Source organism: Leptodactylus fuscus, chromosome 1, assembly GCF_031893055.1.
Source record: "Leptodactylus fuscus isolate aLepFus1 chromosome 1, aLepFus1.hap2, whole genome shotgun sequence".
Taxonomy (NCBI): domain Eukaryota; kingdom Metazoa; phylum Chordata; class Amphibia; order Anura; family Leptodactylidae; genus Leptodactylus; species Leptodactylus fuscus.
Window position 1 is genome coordinate 66,020,228 of NC_134265.1, and position 24,758 is coordinate 66,044,985.

Sequence of the window (24,758 nt, forward strand, 5' to 3'; positions counted from 1 at the left end):
TAATCCTCCCCCATGTGGAACTGTGTGCTGAGACGCGTATCTAATTCTCTGGCATGTGGTACTGTATGCAGAGGTCTGTATCTAATCCTCCCCTGTGTGGTATTGTGTGAAGAAGCGCGTATCTAATCCTCCCCCGTGTGATACTGTGTGCTGAGACGCGTATCTAATTCTCTGGCTTGTGGTACTGTGTGCAGAGGCATGTATCTAATCCTCCAAAGTGTGATACTGTGTGCACACACGTATCTAATCCTCCCCTGTGTGGTACTGTGTGAAGAGTCGCGTATCTAATCCTACTGCATGTGGTACTGTGTGCAGACGCGTGTATCTAATTCTATGGCGTGTTCAACTGTGTGCAGACGCGCGTATCTAATCCTCTGGAGTGTGGAACTGTGTGTAGACGTGTGTATCTAATCCTACGGCATGTGGTACTCTGTGCAGACGTGTGTATCTAATCCTATGGCGTGTACAACTGTGTGCAGACGCGCATATCTAATCCTCTGGAGTGTGGAACTGTGTGTAGACGCGCGTATCTAATTCTACGGCATGTGGTACTGTGTGCAGACGCGCGTATCTAATCCTCCCCCATGTGGTACTGTGTGTAGACGCGCGTATCTAATCCTCCCCCATGTGGAACTGTGTGTAGACGCGCGTATCTAATCCTACGGCATGTGGTACTGTGTGCAGACGCGTGTATCTAATCCTATGGCGTGCACAACTGTGTGAAGACACGTGTATCTAATCCTCCCCTGTGTGGTATTATGTGAAGAGGTGCGTATCTAATCCTACAGTGTGTGGAACTGTGTGTAGAAGCATGTATCCAATCCCCCGGCATGTGGTACTGTGTGCAGACGTGCGTATATAATCCTATGGCATGTGGTACTGTGTGTAGATGAGCGTATCTAATCCTCCCCCGTGTGATACTGTGTGCTGAGACGTGTATCTAATTCTCTGGCTTGTGGTACTGTGTGCAGAGGCATGTATCTAATCCTCCAAAGTGTGGTACTGTGTGCACACACACATATCTAATCCTCCCCTGTGTGGTATTGTGTGAAGAGGCATGTATCTAATCCTTTGGCGTGTGGAACTGTGTGTAGACGCGCGTATCTAATCCTACTGCATGTGGTACTGTGTGAAGACGCGTGTATCTAATCCTATGGCGTGTACAACTGTGTGAAGACACGTGTATCTAATCCTCCCCTGTGTGGTATTGTGTGAAGAGGTGCGTATCTAATCCTACAGTGTGTGGAACTGTGTGTAGACGCATGTGTCCAATCCCCCAGCATGTGGTACTGTGTGCAGACGCGCGTATATAATCCTATGGCATGTGGTACTGTGTGTAGACGCGCGTATCTAATCCTCTCCCATGTGGTACTGTGTGCTGAGACGCGTATCTAATTCTCTGGCTTGTGGTACTGTGTGCAGAGGCATGTATCTCATCCTCCAAAGTGTGGTACTGTGTGCACACACACGTATCTAATCTTTCCCTGTGTGGTATTGTGTGAAGAGGCGCGTATCTAATCCTTCGGCGTGTGGAACTGTGTGTAGACGCACGTATCTAATCCTACTGCATGTGGTACTGTGTGAAGACGCGTGTATCTAATCCTATGGCGTGTACAACTGTGTGCAGACGCGCGTATCTAATCCTCTGGAGTGTGGAACTGTGTGAAGACGCGTGTATCTAATCCTATGGCGTGTACAAATGTGTGCAGATGCGCGTATCTAATCCTCTGGAGTGTGGAACTGTGTGTAGACGCCTGTATCTAATCCTTCGGTATGTGGAACCGTGTGCAGACGCGTGTATCAAATCCTTCAGTGTGTGGAACTGTGTGCAGAAGTGCGTATTTAATTCTCTGGTTTGTGGGACTGTGTGCAGACCCGTGTATCTAATCCTCTGGTGTGTGATACTGTGTGCTGATCTGTGTATCTAATCCTCTGATGCGTGTATCTCAGTTTGGATATCAGTGTTGTATTGTGCATGTGGAGTGACCGTGTGTATTGCAGTTGGAATATGAGTGAAAGTCTTGCAGGTTTGTATTGGCTAAGGGGGGCACTGTGTTTGAAATGCTGTATCTCAGCAACGGTACGTCCGAGCGAGTTGGAGTCTCGTCTTAAACCTTCCCGGATATCTGAAGTATCTCTGTACCAAATTTGGTGAAGATCGGTCCAGTCGTTTGGTTCGCATTAGAGAACAGACAGACAGACAGACAGACAGACATTCATTTTTACAATATAGGGAGATTAGAGCATATTATGTAGATTTGTGGGAAACGATTTCTATTTGCTTTTTTAACGCAGTGTAATAATCCTGAGAGTAGTCTGGACTGATATTTCATGTTCTCAGATGATGGATGATTCTTCTTACTGTTGTAGGTTTTGGAAAATGAGATAAGAACCAGAGATACAGTCAGCACAGGAACAAGCTTTGCTGTACAAAGCCTGGACAAAAAGCACCTAGCTGGGATTGGTGACCTACGAGGTCGTGTGGCCAGGTCAGTCTCTATGATTTACATATTTAGGCCTCACATTTCAAAAGTACATAAATATACAGTATTGTGCAAATGTTTTAGGCTGGTGCTTAAGAAATGATGCAAAGTAATAATAGATGTGTTAGATTATTTTCAACAAAATGCGAAGTGAATGAACAAAAGAGAAATCTAAATCACATCAATATTTGGTGTGACTGTCCTTTGGAGGAGGAGTCCTGATAATGATGATATGGCCCCAAACCAGCTCTGATCATTGAGTCTGTCTGGGCAGTGGCGTAACTAGGAATGGCGGGGCCCCGTGGCGAACTTTTGACATGGGGACACCCCCCCCACCGACGCCCTCAACCGACCCCCTCCTCCGCACTCTATTATGTCCCTTAGTGGCCCCTGCACACAGTATTATGTCCCTTAGTGGCCCCTGCACACAGTATTATGTCCCTTAGTGGCCCCTGCACACAGTATTATGTCCCTTAGTGGCCCCTGCACACAGTATTATGTCCCTTAGTGGCCCCTGCACACAGTATTATGTCCCTTAGTGGCCCCTGCACACAGTATTATGTCCCTTAGTGGCCCCTGCACACAGTATTATGTCCCTCAGTGACCCCTCCACACAGTATTAATCCCCATAGTGGCTCCTCCACACAGTATTATCCCCACTGTGGACACCCTTAAACAATTATTATACTCTGGGGTCTCAGACCCCAGAGTATAATAATCGGAGACCCAGGGGAGAAAAACATAAAAAAAAACCTCTGTTACTCACCTATCTCCCAGCTCCTATGCACTCTATTATGTCCTTTAGTGGCCCCTGCACACAGTATTATGTCCCTTAGTGGCCCCTGCACACAGTATTATGTCCCTTAGTGGCCCCTGCACACAGTATTATGTACCTTAGTGGCCCCTGCACACAGCATTATACCCCATAGTGGCCCCTGCACACAGTATTATCCCCCATAGTGTCCCCTGCACACAGTATTATAGCCCATAGTGGACACCCATAAACAATTATTATACTCTGGGGTCTTTTCAGACCCCAGAGTATAATAATCGGAGACCCGGGGAATAAAAACATAAAAAATTACTGTTACTTACCTGTCCCCTGGCTCCTACGCTGTCTTCTCCGCTGCCGTCCTTCTTCTATGACGTCAGACGTCACATGACCCGGGAAGCAGGCCGGGTTCATGTGACGTCAGACAACTAGGAAGGAGGCCTGGCCAGGATCGTGGAGAGGTAAGTAACAGTGTTTTTTACGTTCCCTTACCTGTCCCGGTCCGCCGATCATTATACTCAGGGGTCTGCAAAGACCCCCGAGTATAATGATACTATTTGTTGGGCCCGCGGTGTCACTTACCGATCCCAGCCCAGCCAGGATCGGCAAGTAAATAGGGCCCGTAACGGCCTATTAAAAAAAAAAAAAATTAAAAAATGCAGCGGTAGCGGCTGTCACCGGGCCCCCTAATGGCCCGGGCCCTGTGGCAGCTGCCTCCGCTGCCTCTGCGGTAGTTACGCCACTGTGTCTGGGGTTGCATGAAGAGACAGAAGGATTTGAGCAAGCCTACATCCACAAAAGATCTGTGCTTAGTTAAAAGATGTTTGGAACAACCTCCCTGCCGAGTTCCTTCAAAAACTGTAGATCACCCTTTGCTGTTTTCAAGGCAAAGGATGGTCACACCAAATATTGAATCAAATTAGATTTCTCTTTTGTTCATTCACTTCAGTGAATTCAATTCGATTTTTGGACTGCATCTATTCATGGACTGCATCCCCGATTCTGCTTGAAATATTCAGAGCAAAGACTTTTTGCATCATCAATTTCAGGCGGAAACCCGACGGATTATAGTCTGCAGGTTTCCACGGGTAGCCGCTTTTTAACCGGACAAGGTTTCCATTTTTTTGGGCTCCGAAGCAGACCCAAAGTGCCATTGTCTTAGTGCCAAAAAATCTGATTAATTTTATGATATATCTTTACATGGATCAGAGCTTATATAAAACATCAAATTCGTAAAAAAAAATTTACCAGAGAAATTTGGGCCTACTTGTCTTTAATTTTAAATCTTGCCCTTTGTCTCAGAAGAAGCAGTCTATTCAGCTGGAAACATGAAGAAACATGGATAGTGGGTACACATCGAATCAATACAAGCTCACACCAGATGAGCATTGGCATATAAACCCTGCTGTCCAATTATCATTCTGTACAATTATTATTTTATCATATTTAACCTCCTAGATGCCCATAAAACTATTAATGCAAGTTAAACAGAAAATCTGACAAGAGACTCAAGTTCTAATGTAATGCAAAGTGCAGTTTTTCTATTAAATAAAATGTCGACTCAGGAGAATTGCTGACACGCCGCTTTTTCCTAATACAGTATGAGGATATTGTATTAATTATTGTCAGGCTGGACACTACTTATCCAGCATGTCCAGGAAGGAAAGTAGCTTTATACTTAAACTATACCAGAATAATGGCTCTCTTATCTTAATGCCGCATTACATGACGATATTGAGGATTTATACAAAGTAAGGTGTCGGTATATAGAAACCCCAAACTAGTCTCTTCTTCCTACTCCCTCTCGACATGCAGTAAATCTTTAGCTAGTCACTGACCACCATGAATTTTCTATCAAAAGATACCAGGAAAGAGAGAGAGGGGCGGGTGACCAAGGATGCTTCAGATAGGGAGTGGTGGAGGATCTGTAAGGTGACTTGTTTTATTATTTTACAACATTTTCAGTCTTTTTTTTCAAAAACTCTAATCGGACGGGAAGCCCAACCAAACTTTATGATGTAAGAACAGTTACATACAGCTGCAATTCTTTGTGTGAACCTTTTTTTCATGTACATAATCCAGCATATTATACATCAATGGCAATGAGCAGTTCCATGTCCACCAATTATAGGACACAGTCACTTCTCCAGTGACAACTATGGCTGCTAACACCATTGAAGTCCCTCTTGGACCCCACCAGTTTGACCTATATGACTAGTTAGAGAGACCTCCTACAAGTCAGAAACTGATGTACTATAGAACAGGTAGATTATGGGGATAATGTCACTCCTTAGGGAGAGACCACCTTCTCAGGTGTGTGGAGACTTATACAGCCATAGTTGCTCCACTGCAAGGGAACATGGGAAGAATATGCAAATCTGTCTCCCTGTAAACAGGGAGACAGTGCCTCTGTTATGCTGCCCTCTATGGGAAGCATCCTGAACATCATGCCCGACTTTCCCAGAAATATTTACTGCATAATGCGGGGTTATAACCAAATCAACTATGGCTGTATAAGTCTCCACACACCTGAAAAGGTGGTCTCTCCCTAAGGAGTGACATTATCCCCATAATCTGGTCTCTCAGCCTCTCACTTCTACCAAATCAGTTCTCTCTAGGCTGCGCTGATGAAGTCCAAAGAGACAGAAATGGTGCTGTCCGTAGCTGAGAAATTGATTTGGTTATAACCCCACATTATGCAGTAAAGACTTCTGGGAAAGTCGTGCATGATGTTCTGGGTGCTTCCCAATAGAGGGCAGCATAACAGAGGCACTGTCTCCCTGTTGGGAGACAGATTTGCATATTCTTCCCATATAGAACAGGTAGTGATTTATATTAGGTACAGGTATAAGTATATTGCCATTTTCTTTCATTTCAGATGCGATGCCAGTATAACAAAATTATCAGGAGACCTAATGACAACTAAACAGGAGCTGCATGCACAAGAGAAGGAGATTTACAATATCAGTACAACACTGGAAGCACGTGTGAAGGAGCTCGACTTTAAGGTTGGTGCACTTTCTGCATTGTGGGGTGTGTCTGCCATTAGATCATTGAGACTAATTCATTTACGGCTTTTTCTGTTACTTTATATGCACTAGCACCAATTTACCTAACAAATACATTTATTGGAGGTCCATTATCCTAATATGTTTTGTAATGTTGGAAGAATCCAGAGCCTCCTGAGGAAACCCAACCGAAAAACATAAGACCATGCAAACTCAATGCAGTCGGTGCGTGTGGTTGAATTCAAACCTAAGGCCCCAAATATTGCAAGCAGCATAGTAACATAGTATTACTCATAGTAAATGATACCACTTTAGTAGTATGGCTTTTTTGTTGATCAATGATTTCCAATTGACCATTATGTATGTAAACTAGCGCTAATACGAACTTGAGAAGTATCCCTCTGCAACCAAGCTGGCTATTTTTGGCCCACATGATGCCCCATATAATAGGGCACTGAATGATGATCTCTCTCCCTCAATAATATACCAATTGGGTTAAGCCATGCAGCATAATAGTAACTGAGCCAGGGAAAATACACGGTATGATGGCCAAAGCATTTGTCCAATAGCTATATCTCCAGCCAGTTTTAGTGTTACTATGTTCTGGGCACAATCTCACTATTGTGCATTTTAGTGTTTGGTACATAAAAGGAGTTGGCATCAATGCTTTTTCAGTAAATAGCTGGCTTACTAATCCCATTGTGAGTGGGCTGTGTGTTTAATGCTACTTTAAATCCAGTCAACAAAAGAAGAGAGAATATAGAAAATGCATGTAGGCTATACATTAGTGAATATACAGAATATATATATACCGAGCTACATTATACAGAGGGGAGAAAGGACATGTGCCAGTGGATTACAATGCAATGCACAAGCCAAACACCATGATGAGTTACTCCTAGTGACCCTCACTGGTGACTTTATCAGGTGTGGATCAAATTGTAAGCTCTGCAGGAGAACAGTCAAGAAAAGTCATCAACTCTACAGATCCATCATGGTGCACTGAGAACAACAGCAGGGGATGCTACTTTTAGATATGTTATTGGGGCAAAGAATCCATCTTTCTAGATGAAAAGAAACCTGCATTGGCCAGAGACATAAACTTCATGAAGAACCCCCTGTTCAAGATTTTCTCTGATGTACTCTGACTTGCTCTGAGTCTCAGGGAGAGACAGAGGACATACTCAGCCAAGTGGGAGAGAAGCGACATAGGGCTCAATAGGATAGTTGCATTATTGGTGAGATTAAAAGGTCCGTGTTTCTTTCTTGCTGAAGAAATCAGTGTAAAAGCTCAATTGGATGGGTGATGAAGATGTAGGACAGACTTTAAAAGGAGTCTGTAATCAGAACCCAGCATATAAACTAGGCCGCCCAGGAGATAGATATAAACTGCAATAAAAGGTTGGAGTCCAGCAAATCCTTTGTTTCTTTAAAATCCTTCTTTTATTTCCACAAAAAAGTTAAAATTACAACCTTGATCACAGACACAAAAATATAGGAAAAGATGGTATAACGCCAGGTAGTATTAGAGATGTTTTAACTGACGCGTTTCAATAGAGTTCCTCTCTTAGTCATAGCCATAGCCCAGGAGATAGATAGGTTAGGGTCACCTGAATCAACATATGTTTTCTCCTTGTGAATCGGTGCCTCTGTTGGCAAGATATGACAATGTCAATATGCAAATTGAGCTCATTGGAGCAATAAGGGTATAGCTGTTGCTCCACAGAGGTTAGCAGCAATGGCCTTGTTGCTTCCTAGAGCTCGTTTGCATATTGCTAAATATAACATATTAATCTTATTAAAGGAGGCACCAATTCACAACAACATGTTTTAATTGAGGAGACTCTATCCTATGTACATTCAGGGCTGGGTTGATATGCTGGGTTCTGCTGACAGACTCCCTTTAAGCAGACAACTTGAGTAGCAGTGAGGTGTCCACTGTGTTGCAAACAAACCTGCGACAGGCAATCAACGGCAACCACAAGAGTAAGGGATTTACAGAATATACAGAGAAATCTCAGAATGCAAGGTTTATACAATATTGGGACACGCTGCAATTTATAACACAGCCGCTGGGTGGCCACACATGCCATGAGACGGCTTGAGACAGTTTAACAAAATCATTTTGTTTGGAAAAGATGATCTCAAAGATGATCTCATGTTGCACATTGGGATTATGAACATATCCAAGAGTAAACATCAGGAATGAAACAAGTGTACTTGTTGCAGTGATGATGTCTGGACACTGGGATATGTGATTTCTGCAGCCGATTATGGGTCACACCAATGACCTACTACAGTTATTAAGTTGCTGGGAAGGTGGCACGTGCTGTGCCAGAACATCATCACTGTAGGCAGAAGTAAAGACTGGCAAGGGACCAAGTAGTGTTGGAATGGTGGCAGAAAGAGATCAGGTGAATATAACTTAATTTTTGCACAACATTCTTAGCCTGACAATCCTTTAAGTATGTCTAACAATACCTGGGTTTGTAATTGCAGGTATTATTTATTGATATTAATTTGCTGGGCACAAAATCTTTAATAACACTATGTAACAAATTTTTATTTTTGTTTTGTCTTTGTTTTAATAATGTTATTTTCTGATTATTTAGATCTGAAAAGAATATTAAACACTAATTTCAACTCATAAACTTTGCTTTTGGTACCAGGACATCGATATTTTAAAATCATATATTTTAATTAACAAGCATATCATATATCTAGATGTTGGTGAAATATTCTGGACTGTTCTGAAAACTTATAACGTCTACACCATTCTAGCCATATCTAGACGTTGGTAGAATATTCTAGATGTCTGCGTGTTTACTATATAAGCATGTCTGCTGGACAGTAGTACTTATTGTAATTGCAGTTATAGTGTGATAGTGGATAGCAATACAGTGTGAGAGCAAGTGCAGCAACGGAATAAGACTGAGAAATATAGCGTGTAGTTAGATACAGAGATGGCATCAAGAGGCTGTAAGCATTCTGCATGCTACATATGTGGCAAATTCATCAAGACACAGGCCAAGAAATATTCAATGAGAACATCGGTCAGGATGTGTGAAGCCTATAAGGTATGCTTCAGAGTACAGGCTGGGGACAAGGACAAACCCTGGGCACCTCATTATAGTTGTGAAAACTGAAAAAGAACACTTGAGGGATGGGTCCGAGGTGAAAGAAGAGCCATGAAGTTTGCTATTCCAAGAATTTGGTGAGATCCTACTGATCACTCAACCAACTGCTACTTTAGCATGGTTGATCCTTCCAAATGTCGAAGTGGCACGAATGTTCCTCCAGTGGCGTATCATTATATGCCATCAATTGCTCCAGTACCATACGGCACTGAGCTCCCCATACCTGCACCTCCTGAAAGAAATCAACCATCAGAGGAAAGTGGCACATCAAATTTTGAGCAAGAAGATGTAACTGATCCAGTCTATGGTGTCAGTATGGGAGAAACGGAGAGATACTACCCCAATCAAAAGGATCTCAACGACTTGATATGGGACTCACAAAGTCCAATGCTGAGCTACTGACATCTAGACTGAAGCAGTGGAACCTTCTGGATGAAAGTGTTCAGGTTGCAGACCAGCGGAAACGGCATCGAACATTTGCTAGTTTCTTCAGCAATCGTGACGGTCTGTGCTACTGTCACAACGTCACTGGTTTATTCCTTGCAATTGATATTGTCTTTAACCCACAAGAGTGGCGACTTTTTATAGATAGCTCATTTAGAAGTTTAAAGGTTGTGCTGCTACATAATGAGAACAAGTATCTGTCTATTCCTTTGGCTCACTCCGTACACTTAAAGGAGGACTACAACAACGTCAAGACTTTGTTGGAGATGCTGAAATATGCTACTCATCCTTGGGATGTTATTGGAGATTTTAAGATGGTAGCATTTCTTATGGGTTTACAGGGTGGTAACACAAAATATCTCTGCTTGCTTTGCCTATGGGACAGCAGGAACAAGAATGCGCATTACCACCAGAGGGACTGGCCACAACGTACTGAGTTCTCTTTAGGAAAGAGCAATGTAAAATGGGAGCCGCTGGTGGAGCCCCACAAGGCGCTAATGCCACCTCTTCATATCAAATTAGGGCTCATGAAACAGTTTGTCACAGCTCTAGATAAAGAGTCCCCAGCTTTCACATACCTTCAAAATATCTTTCTGACGCTGTCTGAGGCTAAGATCAAAGCTGGCATTTTTGTCGGTCCTCAGATAAAGAAGGTGGAGTGTGTAGAATTTCCTCAGCTACTCACAAAGGAGAAAGCGGCTTGGCACAGTTTTCTTGAAGTGGTGCGAGATTTCCTTGGTAAGCACAAGGCAGAGAATTATGTAGAGCTGGTCCAAACTCTTGTGCACAAGTACCACAAAATAGGCTGCAGGATGTCTCTTAAAGTTCATATTCTTGATGCCCCCCTCAACAACTTTAAGGAGAATATGGGGGCATTCTCTGAGGAGCAAGGAGAACGCTTTCATCAAGATATACTGGATTTTGAACGTCGCTACCAAAGACAGTACAACGAAAACATGATGGGAGATTACATTTGGGGACTTGTTCAAGAAAGTGACTTACAGTATAATCGTAAATCTAGAAAGCAAACACACTATTAAGTTTAATGTCTCAACTCTTACAGTCCTGTATAAGGACATTATTTTTCTATGACATTTTGTTATTGTATATGAAGCTAGACAGCTGAATATAGTCATTATTTTTACTAATATCAGACATTTTTATTGTTTTCAATGCCCTGGTTATAAAAACAAAGTTGATTAATAGAAATGAGCGAACAGTGAAATGTTCGAAGTTTGATTCAAGTAGCCTCTCAATACTCGACTGTTCGATCGAACATCGAACCCCATTATAGTCTATTGGGAATAAATACTCATTTAGGGGGAAACCACTATTGGACTCAGGAGGGTCACCAAGTCCACTATGACACCCCAGGAAATGATGCCAACACCCTGGAATGCAACTGGGAAAGCAGGGGAAGCATGTCTGGGGGCATCTAACATGCCCAAGTATTACTGTATTACGTCAGGATTCCTGTCAGCTTGCGATATGCGGGAACTGACTTTTTCCCATAGGAATGCATTGACCAGCGTTGATTGGCCGAATGCCATACAGAGTACATCATTCGGCCAATCAACGCTGGTTCTGCCAGAGGAGGCGGAGTCTAAGATCGGTCCACAGCAGTCTCCATTCTGGTCCGATCTTATACTTCACCTCCTCACAGACGAGCCTCCGGCAGAACCAGCGTTGATTGGCCGAATGCTGTACTCTGTATGGCATTCGGCCAATCAACGCTGGTCAATGCATTCCTATGGGAAAAAGTCAGCTCGCGCATATCACAAGCTGACAGGGATCCCGACCAGATAGAGCCCCAAAGAGTTGGGTGAGTGACATTCCCACCTAAATAAAGGTAATCCCTAGCTAACTCTGCCAGTACATCTATCCCTGTCTCACAATCACATAGTTCACAGTCTCATATGAACCGGATATTAAATCCACTATTCGTATAAATTGGAGGTCACCTGATTTAGCCAGCCAATTACTTTTTCTGATGCTTCCATTGTCGTAGTTCCTGTCCCACCTCCCCTGCGCAGTTATTGGTGCAAAAAAAGCGCCAGGGAAGGTTGGAGGGGAATCAAATTTTTAGTGAGTTTGCCACCTGGTGTTCGACTCGAATCAAACATCTGGAACAGCCTGATATCCGATCGAACATGTACTCAATCGAGCGCTGTTCACTCATCTCTATTGATTAATAATAATTTGTATTTTCTGTAATGCCAACCTATGTACTGTTAGGAAATAACATCTGATGAATAAGTACAAAACCTCTCTTACATAGTGTAATTGTATAAGACAGGAAGGTGTTAGCAGTGATAGTAACTAGTCCATTAAAGCAGAAATGGGATTTGTAGTAGCAGCCGGTGAGTCATGTATATTAAAATACCTGTCCTGATAAAGTGATAATGTGACTAGATACAACCTCTCTAAGGTGGAAGTGTGAGAACAAGGTCTTTATCAGAACTGTAAATCTTTTAAAGAAAGTGAGAGCTGACAACCTTAAATTAGATCTTTTAATATTGTGTACAAACAATCAGTATATATGCATATAATAATATATAATACATTAAAGTGATCCTTGTCTGATTGTATTGTTATGCTTTGTATGCCCCAAAGGGGTTTTCTGGGATTTTCACATTAATGTCTTTAGGATAGGTCTTCTGTTACAGATAGGTGAGGATCCAACATGTGGCACCCCATGATCCGCTGTTCTCAGCAGGCACTGGCACTATACAGTGGATGGAGTGAGAATTACATGGCTCCATACACTGTGTAGTGGCGGTGTTGAGTTACTGCAGATCAGGTTCCGGTCACAGTTCGCTATCTATTGTTAGGGAGCACAAGTGGCTACTGGGAACTGATCATTAGTCAGGGTACGGTGTGTCAGGTTCCCACCAAGCTGAAATTGATGACATGATATAAGTATAGTTGTCAAGAAACAATGGTGCAGAGGCTGCATATGGACTCCGGTGGTTTGCTTTAAAATCCCATTCAAATGAACACGTTTTAAAACTGACCGCCAGTAAGCCGTCCCATAAGCAGTTTTTCTGGGGCTTGGGATGGAAACCCCATGGGTGGACATGGGCGCAAGTGTGAATGCCTCCTAAATAAGATAAAACTCTACTCTGCATAATAATAAATAAAGAAACATAAAATCTGAATAAATAAATGGTCAATAAACCTTACCGAACAAAACTCATCCTCCCTGCCTGTCGCTACATGCTGAGGAGCAAACATAAAATAAGTCACTCACACCAAAATGATCGATTGTCAGCTCTGCAGTAGATCCAACAAGTATCACACTGGGTAATTAAACAGGCAGATCTTCTAATATGCAAGGGTCTCTGGCTTATAAATGGACCCACAATTGGAAAAAATCAATTTGTCAGCTTATTTTGTTTAGTATTATATTTTACCAATCCAAACAAAACAAGCGTTCTACTGTTTTGAGAACCAGGAGCTGGGCTTGTCCTGTGTCGGAGAATATTCTCCTGTGTAGCACAAGGCCATATAACTATTGTATATCTGTCAGAGACTCTGCAAACATTTTAGTTACTTACATTTGTGATTAAGTTTTAATTGTCTACAAATTTATACATGGATATGTTTATGCAAAAACACCCCTTTTTTCAGTGTAGATTGTGAGCCCCATATACGGATCACTATGTACATTTTTTTTCCTATCAGTATGTCTTTGTAGAATGGGAGTGTGTGTGTGTGTGTACACAATGGCTGCAGAAGGAATAGAAAATATATAGGAAGCTGTTATACTTCTCCCTTCTGCTCAATCCACTTCTGGGTTTGGCTCAAAAAACCACAGCAAAATCTGCAACAACAAAAAAGCACTGCTTCCACAATGTGGGGCCTCAGGATCTTCACCAAGTACGGCGCATGTCGGGTCTGTAACTATGGCGACCGCCCGGCCGCCATAGCCGCCGGGTGTCTACTCCGGGTGTCCCCGGACCGATCGGAGGCATTAACCCCTCCGGCGCTGCGGTCAAAGGTGCCGGAGGCGGCATTTTCCCGGCGGAGCATGCTGCAGGGCCGACGTCATGTTGCCATGACAGCCGGGAGCTTGTACAAGGCTCCCAGGCTTGTCTGCAAATTGTCTCTTTTGCAGGCTGGTCTATGCAGCCTGCAAAAGAGAGGATGATTTTTTGCAATGCATTGCAATGCATTAGCATTGAATGCATTGCATTAGTGATCAGACCCCCTGGGGTTCAACACCCCTAGGGGGTCTAATAAATGCAAAAAATAAAATAAAAAAAAAGTAAAAAAAATAAAAAAATATAAAAAGTATTAAAAGTTCAAATCACCCCCCTTTCCCTAGAACACATATAAAAGTAGTTAAAAACTGTGAAACATATACATGTTAGGTATCACCGCATCCGAAATCGCCCGCTCTACAAATCGATAAAAATATTTTTCCTGTTCGGTAAACGCCGTAGCGGGAAAAATAGTCAAAAGTGCCAAACCGCCATTTTTTCACTGTTTTGATTCTGATAAAAATTTGAATAAAAAGTGATCAAAGCAATAACATTTCACAAAAATGGTAGAACTAAAAAGCACACCCGGCCCCACAAAAAAAGACGCCCTATGCATCCCCGTACACTTACGTATAAAAAAGTTACGGCCGTCGGAATATGGCGACTTTTAGAAAAAAAATTTTTTAACACAGTTTTGGAATTTTTTTAAGGGGTCAAAATGTAAATAAAACCATATAAATTTGGTATCCCTGGAACCGTACCGAAAGACAGAATATAGGGGACATGTCATTTTGGCTGCATAGTGAACGCCGTAAAACCAAAGCCCATAAGAAAGTCGCAGAAATGCATTTTTTCTTCAAATCCACCCCATTCTGATTTTTTTTCCTGCTTCCCAGTACATTATATAGAATAATTAATGGTGGCATCATGAAGAAAAATTTGTCCCGCAAAAATTAAGACCTCATATGGCTCTGGGAGCGGAGAAATAAAAAAGTTATGGGGTTTAGAAGGAGGGGAGTCAAAAACAAAAAACGAAAATCAAAAAATGCCATCGGCGGGAAGGGTACTTATTTTGATCTTTCCTATGGGCTCCATCTAATAAGTCTTTTAACCAAGGTGCCTTAAAGAGGACCTTTCATGGTTTGGGCACAGGCAGTTTTATATACTGCTGGAAAGCTGACAGTGTGCTGAATTCAGTGCACTGTTGGCTTTCCCGATCTGTGCCCCGGATAAAGATCTATCGGTCCCGGTACCGTAGCTCTTTACAGTCAGAAGGGCGTTCATGACAGTCAGTGAGGAATGTCCATCTCCACAGCAGCGCCAATCGCTCTGTAGAGTGTGAGCGGGGAGGAACGCCCCCTCCCCTCCTGATAATACTCATCTATGGACGAGCACTGTGAGCAGAGGGAGGGGGCATTCCTCCCCGCTCACATTGTACAGCGCGATAGGCGCTGCTTTGAAGAAGGACATACCTGACTGACTGTAAGGAACGTCCTTCTGACTGTAAAGAGCTACGGTACTGGGACCGAAAGCTCTTTACCCGGGGCACAGATCAGGAAAGCCGACAGTGCCCCAAACCATGAAAGGTCCTCTTTAAGTCAAATAAGTAATCAGTTTGATAATAAAAGCCTTTGTTGCTCTGCTATTTTATGCATACATTAGTCTTATAACACCAATGTCATGTATTTGCTTCTTACTGAATATGCATCAGCAATGAAAGGTTTTTGAAACAAGTGTGTACATAGATTCTGCATTCTCAGACATTCGAGGCATATGCTGCACGGTGTGACACTTCCCACAGACAGTGTGGGGGCTGATCTTGGCATCACTTTTCTAAACGAGGAACATCTTAAATCTCCTATTTTTATTTTACTATTACCAGTTCATGTGTATTACCTTGTATTACATAGTAGATGGAGTCTTAAGGTGGTCAGCTTGTCTTCTATCTTGTATTTAACCTTGTTAGGCAGTCCCCAAGGTCCTATGGCCAGAAATAGCCCACAGTCAGGAGTCAGATGTATTACAATGCAAAAGTAGGTTCTGTGTAAAAAGAAAACTCAATAACTGCTGCTCAAAGGTAATGGGGGAAATCTATCATACCTTGTACAAGTTTTCTGTCTCCTGATAAATGAGGTGAATCTTCTGGGACACTGGGATTATCAAGACTGGAGTAATGCCAGCCTTTACTAATTCTCCTCATTGTGGCAACCCAACACAAATGTATTACTATATTGATTATAAAAGACATTAACATGCACATGTACAGTGTGTGTATATGGAGAATAACATAATATTTTATTATTATTATTATTATTATTATTATTATTATTATATGACATTACGTTGTTTTCCCCTTTGCCAGATCTAACTGTAGTGTTCATTCCTCTCTTAGCATTCTCCCTTCTGGAGGCTCTGTCTATAGTTTGCATTCCTCTCTGAGCTGCCATACACTCAACACAGTATACAGAGGGGAATCTGTTTTAGAACTGTCTCTCTTACTGAGGACCATACAGGAGATATCGTGAGAAGCACTGACATCTACTGATGTGAATAAAACATAGGTCTAAAGTACTAAACCTGTATTTGTAATATCTCTCTGCCTTTGAGCACTTCCTTGTCCCTCTTCATAGACTTCTATTGCCATCTGAAATAAGTCATGTGACATTCATTATGTCTTGAGATAGATATAGCAAAGATTTTGCATTTAAACAAATCTTACAGTCAATAAATATTATCCAAAAAAGGGAAATCACATTCACCTCACCAGGCCGTCTGTTCCCATTCCAATTCCAATGTTTCCTGTGTCTCTTGGTGAGCTCTATGACTTGGAATAAAAGACCAAGGTGGGTTACTGCGTCAGCAAGGGATTGGCTGAGCAATCATTTCCTGGATAGATAGATAGATAGATAGATAGATAGATAGATAGATAGATAGATAGATAGATAGATATTTTTTCTTAGTGTTTTTATTGACTGGATATTTGACCACATAGACTATTATTATTGGGATTTAGGATACTTCACAGTCTCCTTTAGCTGTCTTAGGTGCTATTACTGCAAACTTTTTTTTTTCACCCTATTGCGCCATATTGCAGTAAATAGCAGAAGACTGTAGGAGGTAAGTTAAGCAAGTATACCAATTAATCATGGAATTAGGGCATTGCAAAACCCTATGCTTGTTACTTCACTAGTTGCCTACTCAGTGCTGCACCTCACTACACCTTCTCCTTTATCTTTCCGTAACACCTTAACTGTGCTACCTCTTTGGCAATGATCTAAGACTAACTCCTTCCTCCAAGGCATTCTTGTGCTGCCTCTTATCACTGAAATGCGCTACCTTGGACAACCTCTTTCATTCCAAAAGTCCACAAATGGGGAAAAGGTCTTTTTGCAGGCCTATCACTTCTTATTTTACATTATTCCAAGGAACCTTATTCCTACTTAACAGTAACATGGTACTTGTTGCACATCACATCTGGGCATACTCAGGTATTGGCTTATGGCAGGACCTTTATTCATCATCCAGAGCAGAAAGGAACTAGAAACAGCACCTCTCACCCTGGAAGGCCTAAGACATCTGCAAATTACATGGACAGCCCATTAAATAGTAACAAATACTTAATTTTTGCACAGCTCTGTTGTAGGTGAAATCGAACAGGTCATGCCATGCTCCCCCATGACGTATGGTTGATTACTTGGAGTATAAGCAGCAGGATACCATGCAGCATCTTGTGTTGGGGCAATAATTCTAACAAAAATGTAATATCCAATGGAGGCAATCCTTTTAATGTGTATTATACCATATGTTATAGTACATTGTGGTCACTTCTGCTCCATTTTGCTTTCATATGGAGTCTATAATATACCACAAAATGCATTCCTACAATGAAATCACAGTATTAGAGAGAGCAAATAAAAGAGACAACTATGAAGCCAAAGGCATGAAATGATTAATAATCATCCGTGCAATATTAACAGATGGCATATGTACTGCAGATGCAGCTGCATCCTATCTATTGGATTTACAATAAATATGTCATCAATAAAGTGTATTTTATCTGGCTATTACATAAAATGATGTGAAGTAGATCTACTCAGATACACTGTGCATATCACAGAGCCATGCGGGGATATAAATGAAGACATTCTCCGGGATGGACATCTGCCCATTTTCAGGCACCTAAAATGCATAATTGCTGCCAAGGCTAAATAGCTAACAGAAGGGAAATATGTCAAAATCCCATCAAGCTGTCAGCCAGAGCATGTCAAACAAAGTAGAGCTGCTCGATGAAGACTTTTACTAGACAGGATGGCAAGAGGAGTGAGAAGTCAGGAAAGCTTCCTATATTCATCTAGTATAAAATTCTAATATGTCTACTAAGTAAAGCAATCTATGAATACTTGGCAGCATTGCCTTCTGAGTTAACTGCAGCAACCAAGATATCATGGGCTATAATGGTTCCAAAGTGTCCCAAATCAATGAAGTGAATCTGTAAGGAGACACATTGAGATGAACGGCCCTGCTAGATACAATGGAAACTTAATAGTAATGTTCTTATATTGATATACCAGAATACACTTTTTACTTGTTTAAGGTTGGGGTCAATGCCTTGTTAAAAAAAAAAAAAAAGTATATCTTAAATGGTGCAATATGTAAAGCGTATTCATTGCAAACAGAAAAGTTAAAGGGGTTGTTCAGGCAAAAATGGACAAATAAATGATTTTTTAGATTGGCTGGGGGCAGTGAACAAAAAAAAGTACTCTCACCTTTTCCTGGTGCTCCGCTGGACCACTCCTCCTGGTCCATTGTTATCTTTCGGTGGATGTCTACACCACACATGCCCACTGGGGTGAATCAGCGGCCTCAGCGAAGGACATGTGACGTTACTACCTGTCACCAATCAGCGGCTTCAGCGGAACAGATCTGGGACATCACAGCTGGCAAGCAATTTCACTAGGAGAAAACAGCTCAGCAGAAGGACCAGACCACGCTGTGAGGACACCAGCGCACCAGGGACAGGTGAGTATGATTTATTTTTTCTTTCTTTCCTACATACTTTGTGCTTCATGTTGTGCCCTCTAAATTAAAAAGCAGCGCCTACCCACTCAGTATACACTACTCACCTCCTGGTGCACTAGTGCCGTCATCCAGCCATTTGTGGCTTTTACTACAGAACAGTGCTTGTGCTGTATAGTAATAGGAAATAACTAATAAATAAGCACTCACAGCAGGCTCATATGTTAGCTAACTATCCATCTTTTGTACAGTATGAAGCCAGAAATATATACAATATATATATATATATATATATATATATATTTATAGCATCCAATCGTAAGTGATCCTTTCATCACTACATTTATACATCCCAGTCTGTAGGCTGCACATAAACCAGCTACTCCCCTGCCCCTTATCTCCTACACAGTCTGTAGATGTCAGCTGGCGCTAGCGCAGCAATGTGTCATTCCCTAGAGACCATTAAAGGCATAATTACATTGCCAAAAATACTGTAACAATCAAACATTTGGGAGATGAAGAATGATAAAAATAAATCTTTAAGGATCCAGATGAATGTGCTTCACACTGGAGCAGTGATTCACAAGATGACTCAAGCAAAGCTAATTAGGAATTACCTGTACAAGTGAAAAGTACCGGAGATACCGGAGCTAGGAAAGCAAAAATTAGGTATCTTAAAGTCCAAGTCAGTGAAAATATCACACGACTTAAGTAAGAGATACAATATTCAATGTAACATAGTTATATAGTAGATGAGGTTGGATAAGGTCCATCAAGTACAATCTATAACCCTACATGAGGCTGTTACCAATTGCCCCAGGTCAGGGGAAAAAATTCCTTCCCGACTACAAGTGCGACAATCAGCATAAAACCCTGGATCAACTTGTTTTTATCAAAATCCAAAACCTGTAATATTTTTCCATTCAAGAAAGACCCATTGTGGTTCCATGTAATATTCCACACATTGTACTAGAAAAGTGGGAAAACAATTCAGAATAAGGTTTTGTTTTTACAGAGATCAGAAGGTAGCCAAAATGATGTTACCTGTATTGTGTTGTTCACGAGGATTATGGCAATACCACATTTGCGTAGTTTTGTTATTCTTTAACACCTTAGAATAAAATACAAAACTTAAAAAAAATTAAATTCTTGGAGTCGCTATATTCTGACAGCCATAACTTTTTTATACTTATGTTTACAGAGCTGTATTAGGGTCTTTTATTTTGCTGGGCCAGATGCACTTTTTACAGTCCTATGAAAAAGTTTGGGCACCCCTATTAATCTTAATCATTTTTAGTTCTAAATATTTTGGTATTTGCAACAGCCATTTCAGTTTGATATATCTAATAACTGATGGACACAGTAATATTTCAGGATTGAAATGAGGTTTATTGTACTAACAGAAAATGCGCAATATGCATTAAACCAAAATTTGACCGGTGCAAAAGTATGGGCACCTCAACAGAAAAGTGACATTAATATTTAGTAGATCCTCCTTTTGCAAAGATAACAGCCTCTAGTCGCTTCCTGTAGCTTTTAATCAGTTCCTGGATCCTGGATAAAGGTATTTTGGACAAAGAATTCAAGTTCAGTTAAGTTAGATGGTCGCCGAGCATGGACAGCCCGCTTCAAATCATCCCACAGATGTTCAATGATATTCAGGTCTGGGGACTGGGATGGCCATTCCAGAACATTGTAATTGTTCCTCTGCATGAATGCCTGAGGATTTGGAGCGGTGTTTTGGATCATTGTCTTGCTGAAATATCCATCCCCGGCGTAACTTCAACTTCGTCACTGATTCTTGAACATTATTCTCAAGAATCTGCTGATACTGAGTGGAATCCATGCGACTCTCAACTTTAACAAGATTCCCGATGCCAGCATTGGCCACACAGCCCCAAAGCATGATGGAACCTCCACCAAATTTTACAGTGGGTAGCATGTGTTTTTCTTGGAATGCTGTTTCTTTTTGGACGCCATGCATAACGCCTTTTTTTTTATAACCAAACAACTCAATTTTTGTTTCCAAAATGAAGCTGCCTTGTCCAAATGTGCTTTTTCATACCTCAGGCAACTCTATTTGTGGCGTACGTGCAGAAACGGCTTCTTTCTCATCACTCTCCCATACAGCTTCCCCTTCTGTAAAGTGCGCTGTATTGCTGACCAATGCACAGTGACACCATCTGCAGCAAGATGATGCTGCAGTTCTTTGGAGGTGGTCTGTGGATTGTCCTTGACTGTTCTCACCATTCTTCTTCTCTGCCTTTCTGATATTTTTCTTGGCCTGCCACTTCTGGGCTTAACAAGAACTGTCCCTGTGGTCTTCCATTTCCTTACTATGTTCCTCACAGTGGAAACTGACAGGTTAAATCTCTGAGACAACGTTTTGTATCCTTCCCCTGAACAACTATGTTGAACAATCTTTGTTTTCAGATCATTTGAGAGCGGGCTGTCCATGTTCGGCGACCATCAAACTTAACTGAACTTGAATTGTTTTGTAGAAAGAAATGGTCCAAAATACCTTCATCCAGGATCCAGGAACTGATTAAAAGCTACAGGAAGCGACTAGAGGCTGTTATCTTTGCAAAAGGAGGATGTACTAAATATTAATGTCACTTTTCTGTTGAGGTGCCCATATTTTTGCACCGGTCAAATTTTGGTTTAATGCATATTGCGCATTTTCTGTTAGTACAATAAACCTCATTTCAATCCTGAAATATTACTGTGTCCATCAGTTATTAGATATATCAAACTGAAATGGCTGTTGCAAACACCAAAATATTTAGAACTAAAAATGACTAAGATTAATAGGGGTGCCCAAACTTTTTCATAGGACTGTATTTATACCATTTTGGAGAAGGGGGTAAGGGGGTCTAGACTTTGCTGCAGGGACCTACAATTCACTATCTTGTGAAGTAGTCCCTATTCTGGTGATAACTGACCCAAGCAGGTCAAGAGACACACAGCACATTTCAGCAAAAGGAACAGAGAGAGAGACATTGTTGGAGATAAGACGAGGTCAGGGCAGGCAGAGTTTGTGCATAAAGGTAATACTGGCAGAGGTCAGGGCAGGCAGCACAAAGAATTCTAACATAGTCAAAGGACAAATGACACAAGTTCACAACTGCAGACACAGACACAGGAAGACTTTAGTAAGGAACTAGAATGCTAGGAATAAAAAATTACCAAGCTTCTTGAGTGGAGCTCAGGCCAAATGCTCCTTCTTCTCCACAGGCTGTAACTCCACATTCATCTGTCACATGGCATACTTGCAGCTGAGTTCCATCTCAGTGAATGGAATAGAGATGCAATACCAAGTATAGCCACTATAGACTGTACAGCACTGTGTTTGGTATTCAATGAAAATGCTACAGCACTTATCCAAGTGATGCGGCCTCATCAGCTGATCAGTACAGGTGCTGGCACACTCATTAGATACCACTGGTGGGACTAAATGAATTTATAGGAATGGTAATGTAAAACATTTTGTGGTTACATTTTATTACTAATTAAACTGCAATCAAACATTTGGGCAATTTATATTGGATAAAATGGCCACATTTAAGAAAACCGAAGGCAGAAAAATTTGGGTCATAGCACTCAATTTTATTAGAAATGCAATGATGCATTGAGATTTAGGTTAAAGGCTTTCATAATGTTTGGAATGGGAACCTTTCTTTAAGTGGACAGCCAAAATGTGGATGCATACTTTGGCTGAGGCTGCGGGAACTTTTCTTCTTTTCTTGAGTGCTTCAAGTAAATGGTGCATATTTAATGCAAGATCTGATGGATTGTTCTCTGTTGAATTTATATTAGGTGATGCAGCTAATAGGAAAAATGGAAACTTCCATTTCTGACCAGAACAACAAAGTGAAGAGTGCCCAGGGGGAACAGCGCCACGAGATCCAGCTTCTAGATTTCAAGTATGTATTTAATTACATTAATGCAGCCCAGTGCAGGAGTAAATGCTTCAATGTAATGACTAGCCTGGCACAAAACTAGACACTCAATCAATAGAGAATACAAAAGCTGAATTTTCCAACTTCTACTGCATTCTCATCTTTACAACCTTAAAGCGGTTGTCCTGTTACTTGGCTACAAGCAGACACACACATAGCATTTCCTACTGGAACCTACAATGATCAGCTGTAATCTGTAGGGAAACCTGGTAATAAGTGTTCAAGAAAATGAATCATTACTCAATGTCTATTCAACTCGATAGATTGTAGAATGCAAAATGAAGCAGGTCCCCAGATCAGGATCAGATTAAGGGTACAATGGGCCCCTAGGCTGTTCAGAAAGCACAAGCCCTCCCCATTTACACCAACCCCCCCCCCCCCCATGATATAACAATGTTATATAGCAGCTCTGCACACAGTATAATGTACCATAGAAGCCCTCTATGCAATATAATATACTGTATAATATAATAGTGGCCTTCCACACAGTATCATTGTAACACCTCCACTCATTAGAATGCAAATGCCCTATAGTGGCTCCTCCACACAGTGTAATGTCCCGTAATGGCCCTCCACATAGTGTATTGTCCAATATTAGCCCCTTCACACAGTATATTGTGCCATAGTGGCATATACACTGGGTTGACCAAACTGGTTCCTATTCAGTGGCGTAACTACCGCCATAGCAGCAGAGGCAGCTGCCACAGGGCCCGGGATATTAGGGGTCGGTGACAGCCGCTACCTCTGCTATCATTATACTCAGGGGTCTTTTTGGACCCCTGAGTATAATGATCGGCGGACCAGGAGAGGTAAGAAACATAAAAAACACTGTTACTTACCTCTCCACGATCCGGGCAGGGTTTGGCCTAGTCGGCTGACGTCTCATGACCCCAACCTGCGTCCCGGATCATGTGACGTCTGACGTAATTGAAGATGGACTACTTCAGAGGCCGACAGCGTAGGAGCCGGGAGATAGGTGAGTAACAGAGGTGTTTTTTTAATGTTTTTCTCTCCTGGGTCTCCAATTATTATACTCTGGGGTCTGAAAAGACCCCGGAGTATAATAATTGTTTATAGGTGTCCACAGTGGGCATAATACTGAGTGCAGGGGGCACTATGGGTTACAATACTGTGTGCAGGGGCCACTATGGGAGATAATACTGTCTGCAGGGGCCACTATGGGGTACAATACTGTGTGCAGGGGCCACTATGGGGGATAATACTGTCTGCAGGGGCCTCAGGGGGGGGGGGGGCATGTCAAAAGTTCACCATGGGGCCCTGCCATTACTAGTTACGCCACTATTCCTATTACAAATTTTCCAAAAATTTTGAGTTTGGCCGAACACAAGATTTTTGGGGCTCCACACCCGCAATGTCACCCAAGGGAGATTAGTTAACATAACAAACAGTGTTACTTCAGATCCCTGGGCTGCATCACATTCTCTTTGGCCTCCTGAATTATGTCATCCAAGAGGCCGGAAAAGGTCAAAGAGGATGGGACACAGCTTAGGGGAGGTGAGTAACACTGTTTTTTATGTTTACTCACCTCCCCTGTGCCTCAGCTTATACTGAAGAGTGTAATAATAGCAGGCAAATCTCGTGAATATTTGCATGATAAATCTCGAGAGGCTCCCCCAACACATACTCATGTCCATTAGACTTCCATACGCTGCAATGACACAGTATCAGTGGTTGCTGATACAGTTGATTGCAAGGTCAGATTATAATGGGGAAAATTGTGCAATTACTTGCCACTATGCCCTACAGCCTCGGGCAATCACACATTATACCCTTATTATAATTTGCCCCTAACCTTAAGAGCAAGAGACATTGTTTATAAATTTCTCCACCCTTTGGCTAAGAGGCAGGGCCGGCTCCAGGTTTTTATGGGCCCTTGGGTGACAGAGCCTCAGTGGGCCCCCTTGTAAAGGAGGCGGGGGAGTCGAGACACTGTGC

At 41.9% G+C, this 24,758-nt stretch overlaps 1 protein-coding gene across 1 annotated transcript in view; it reads left to right on the top strand.

Annotated features, from left to right (window-relative positions):
* The window catches only part of FAM81B (family with sequence similarity 81 member B), a 52,825-nt gene that overhangs the window by 11,024 nt on the left and 17,043 nt on the right, over window positions 1–24,758 (top strand). The window contains exons 3-5 of the mRNA XM_075271960.1: window positions 2,371–2,489; window positions 6,134–6,263; window positions 22,660–22,766. Coding sequence (XP_075128061.1) covers window positions 2,371–2,489; window positions 6,134–6,263; window positions 22,660–22,766 — 356 coding nt within the window. The remainder of the gene's footprint in view (window positions 1–2,370; window positions 2,490–6,133; window positions 6,264–22,659; window positions 22,767–24,758) is intronic.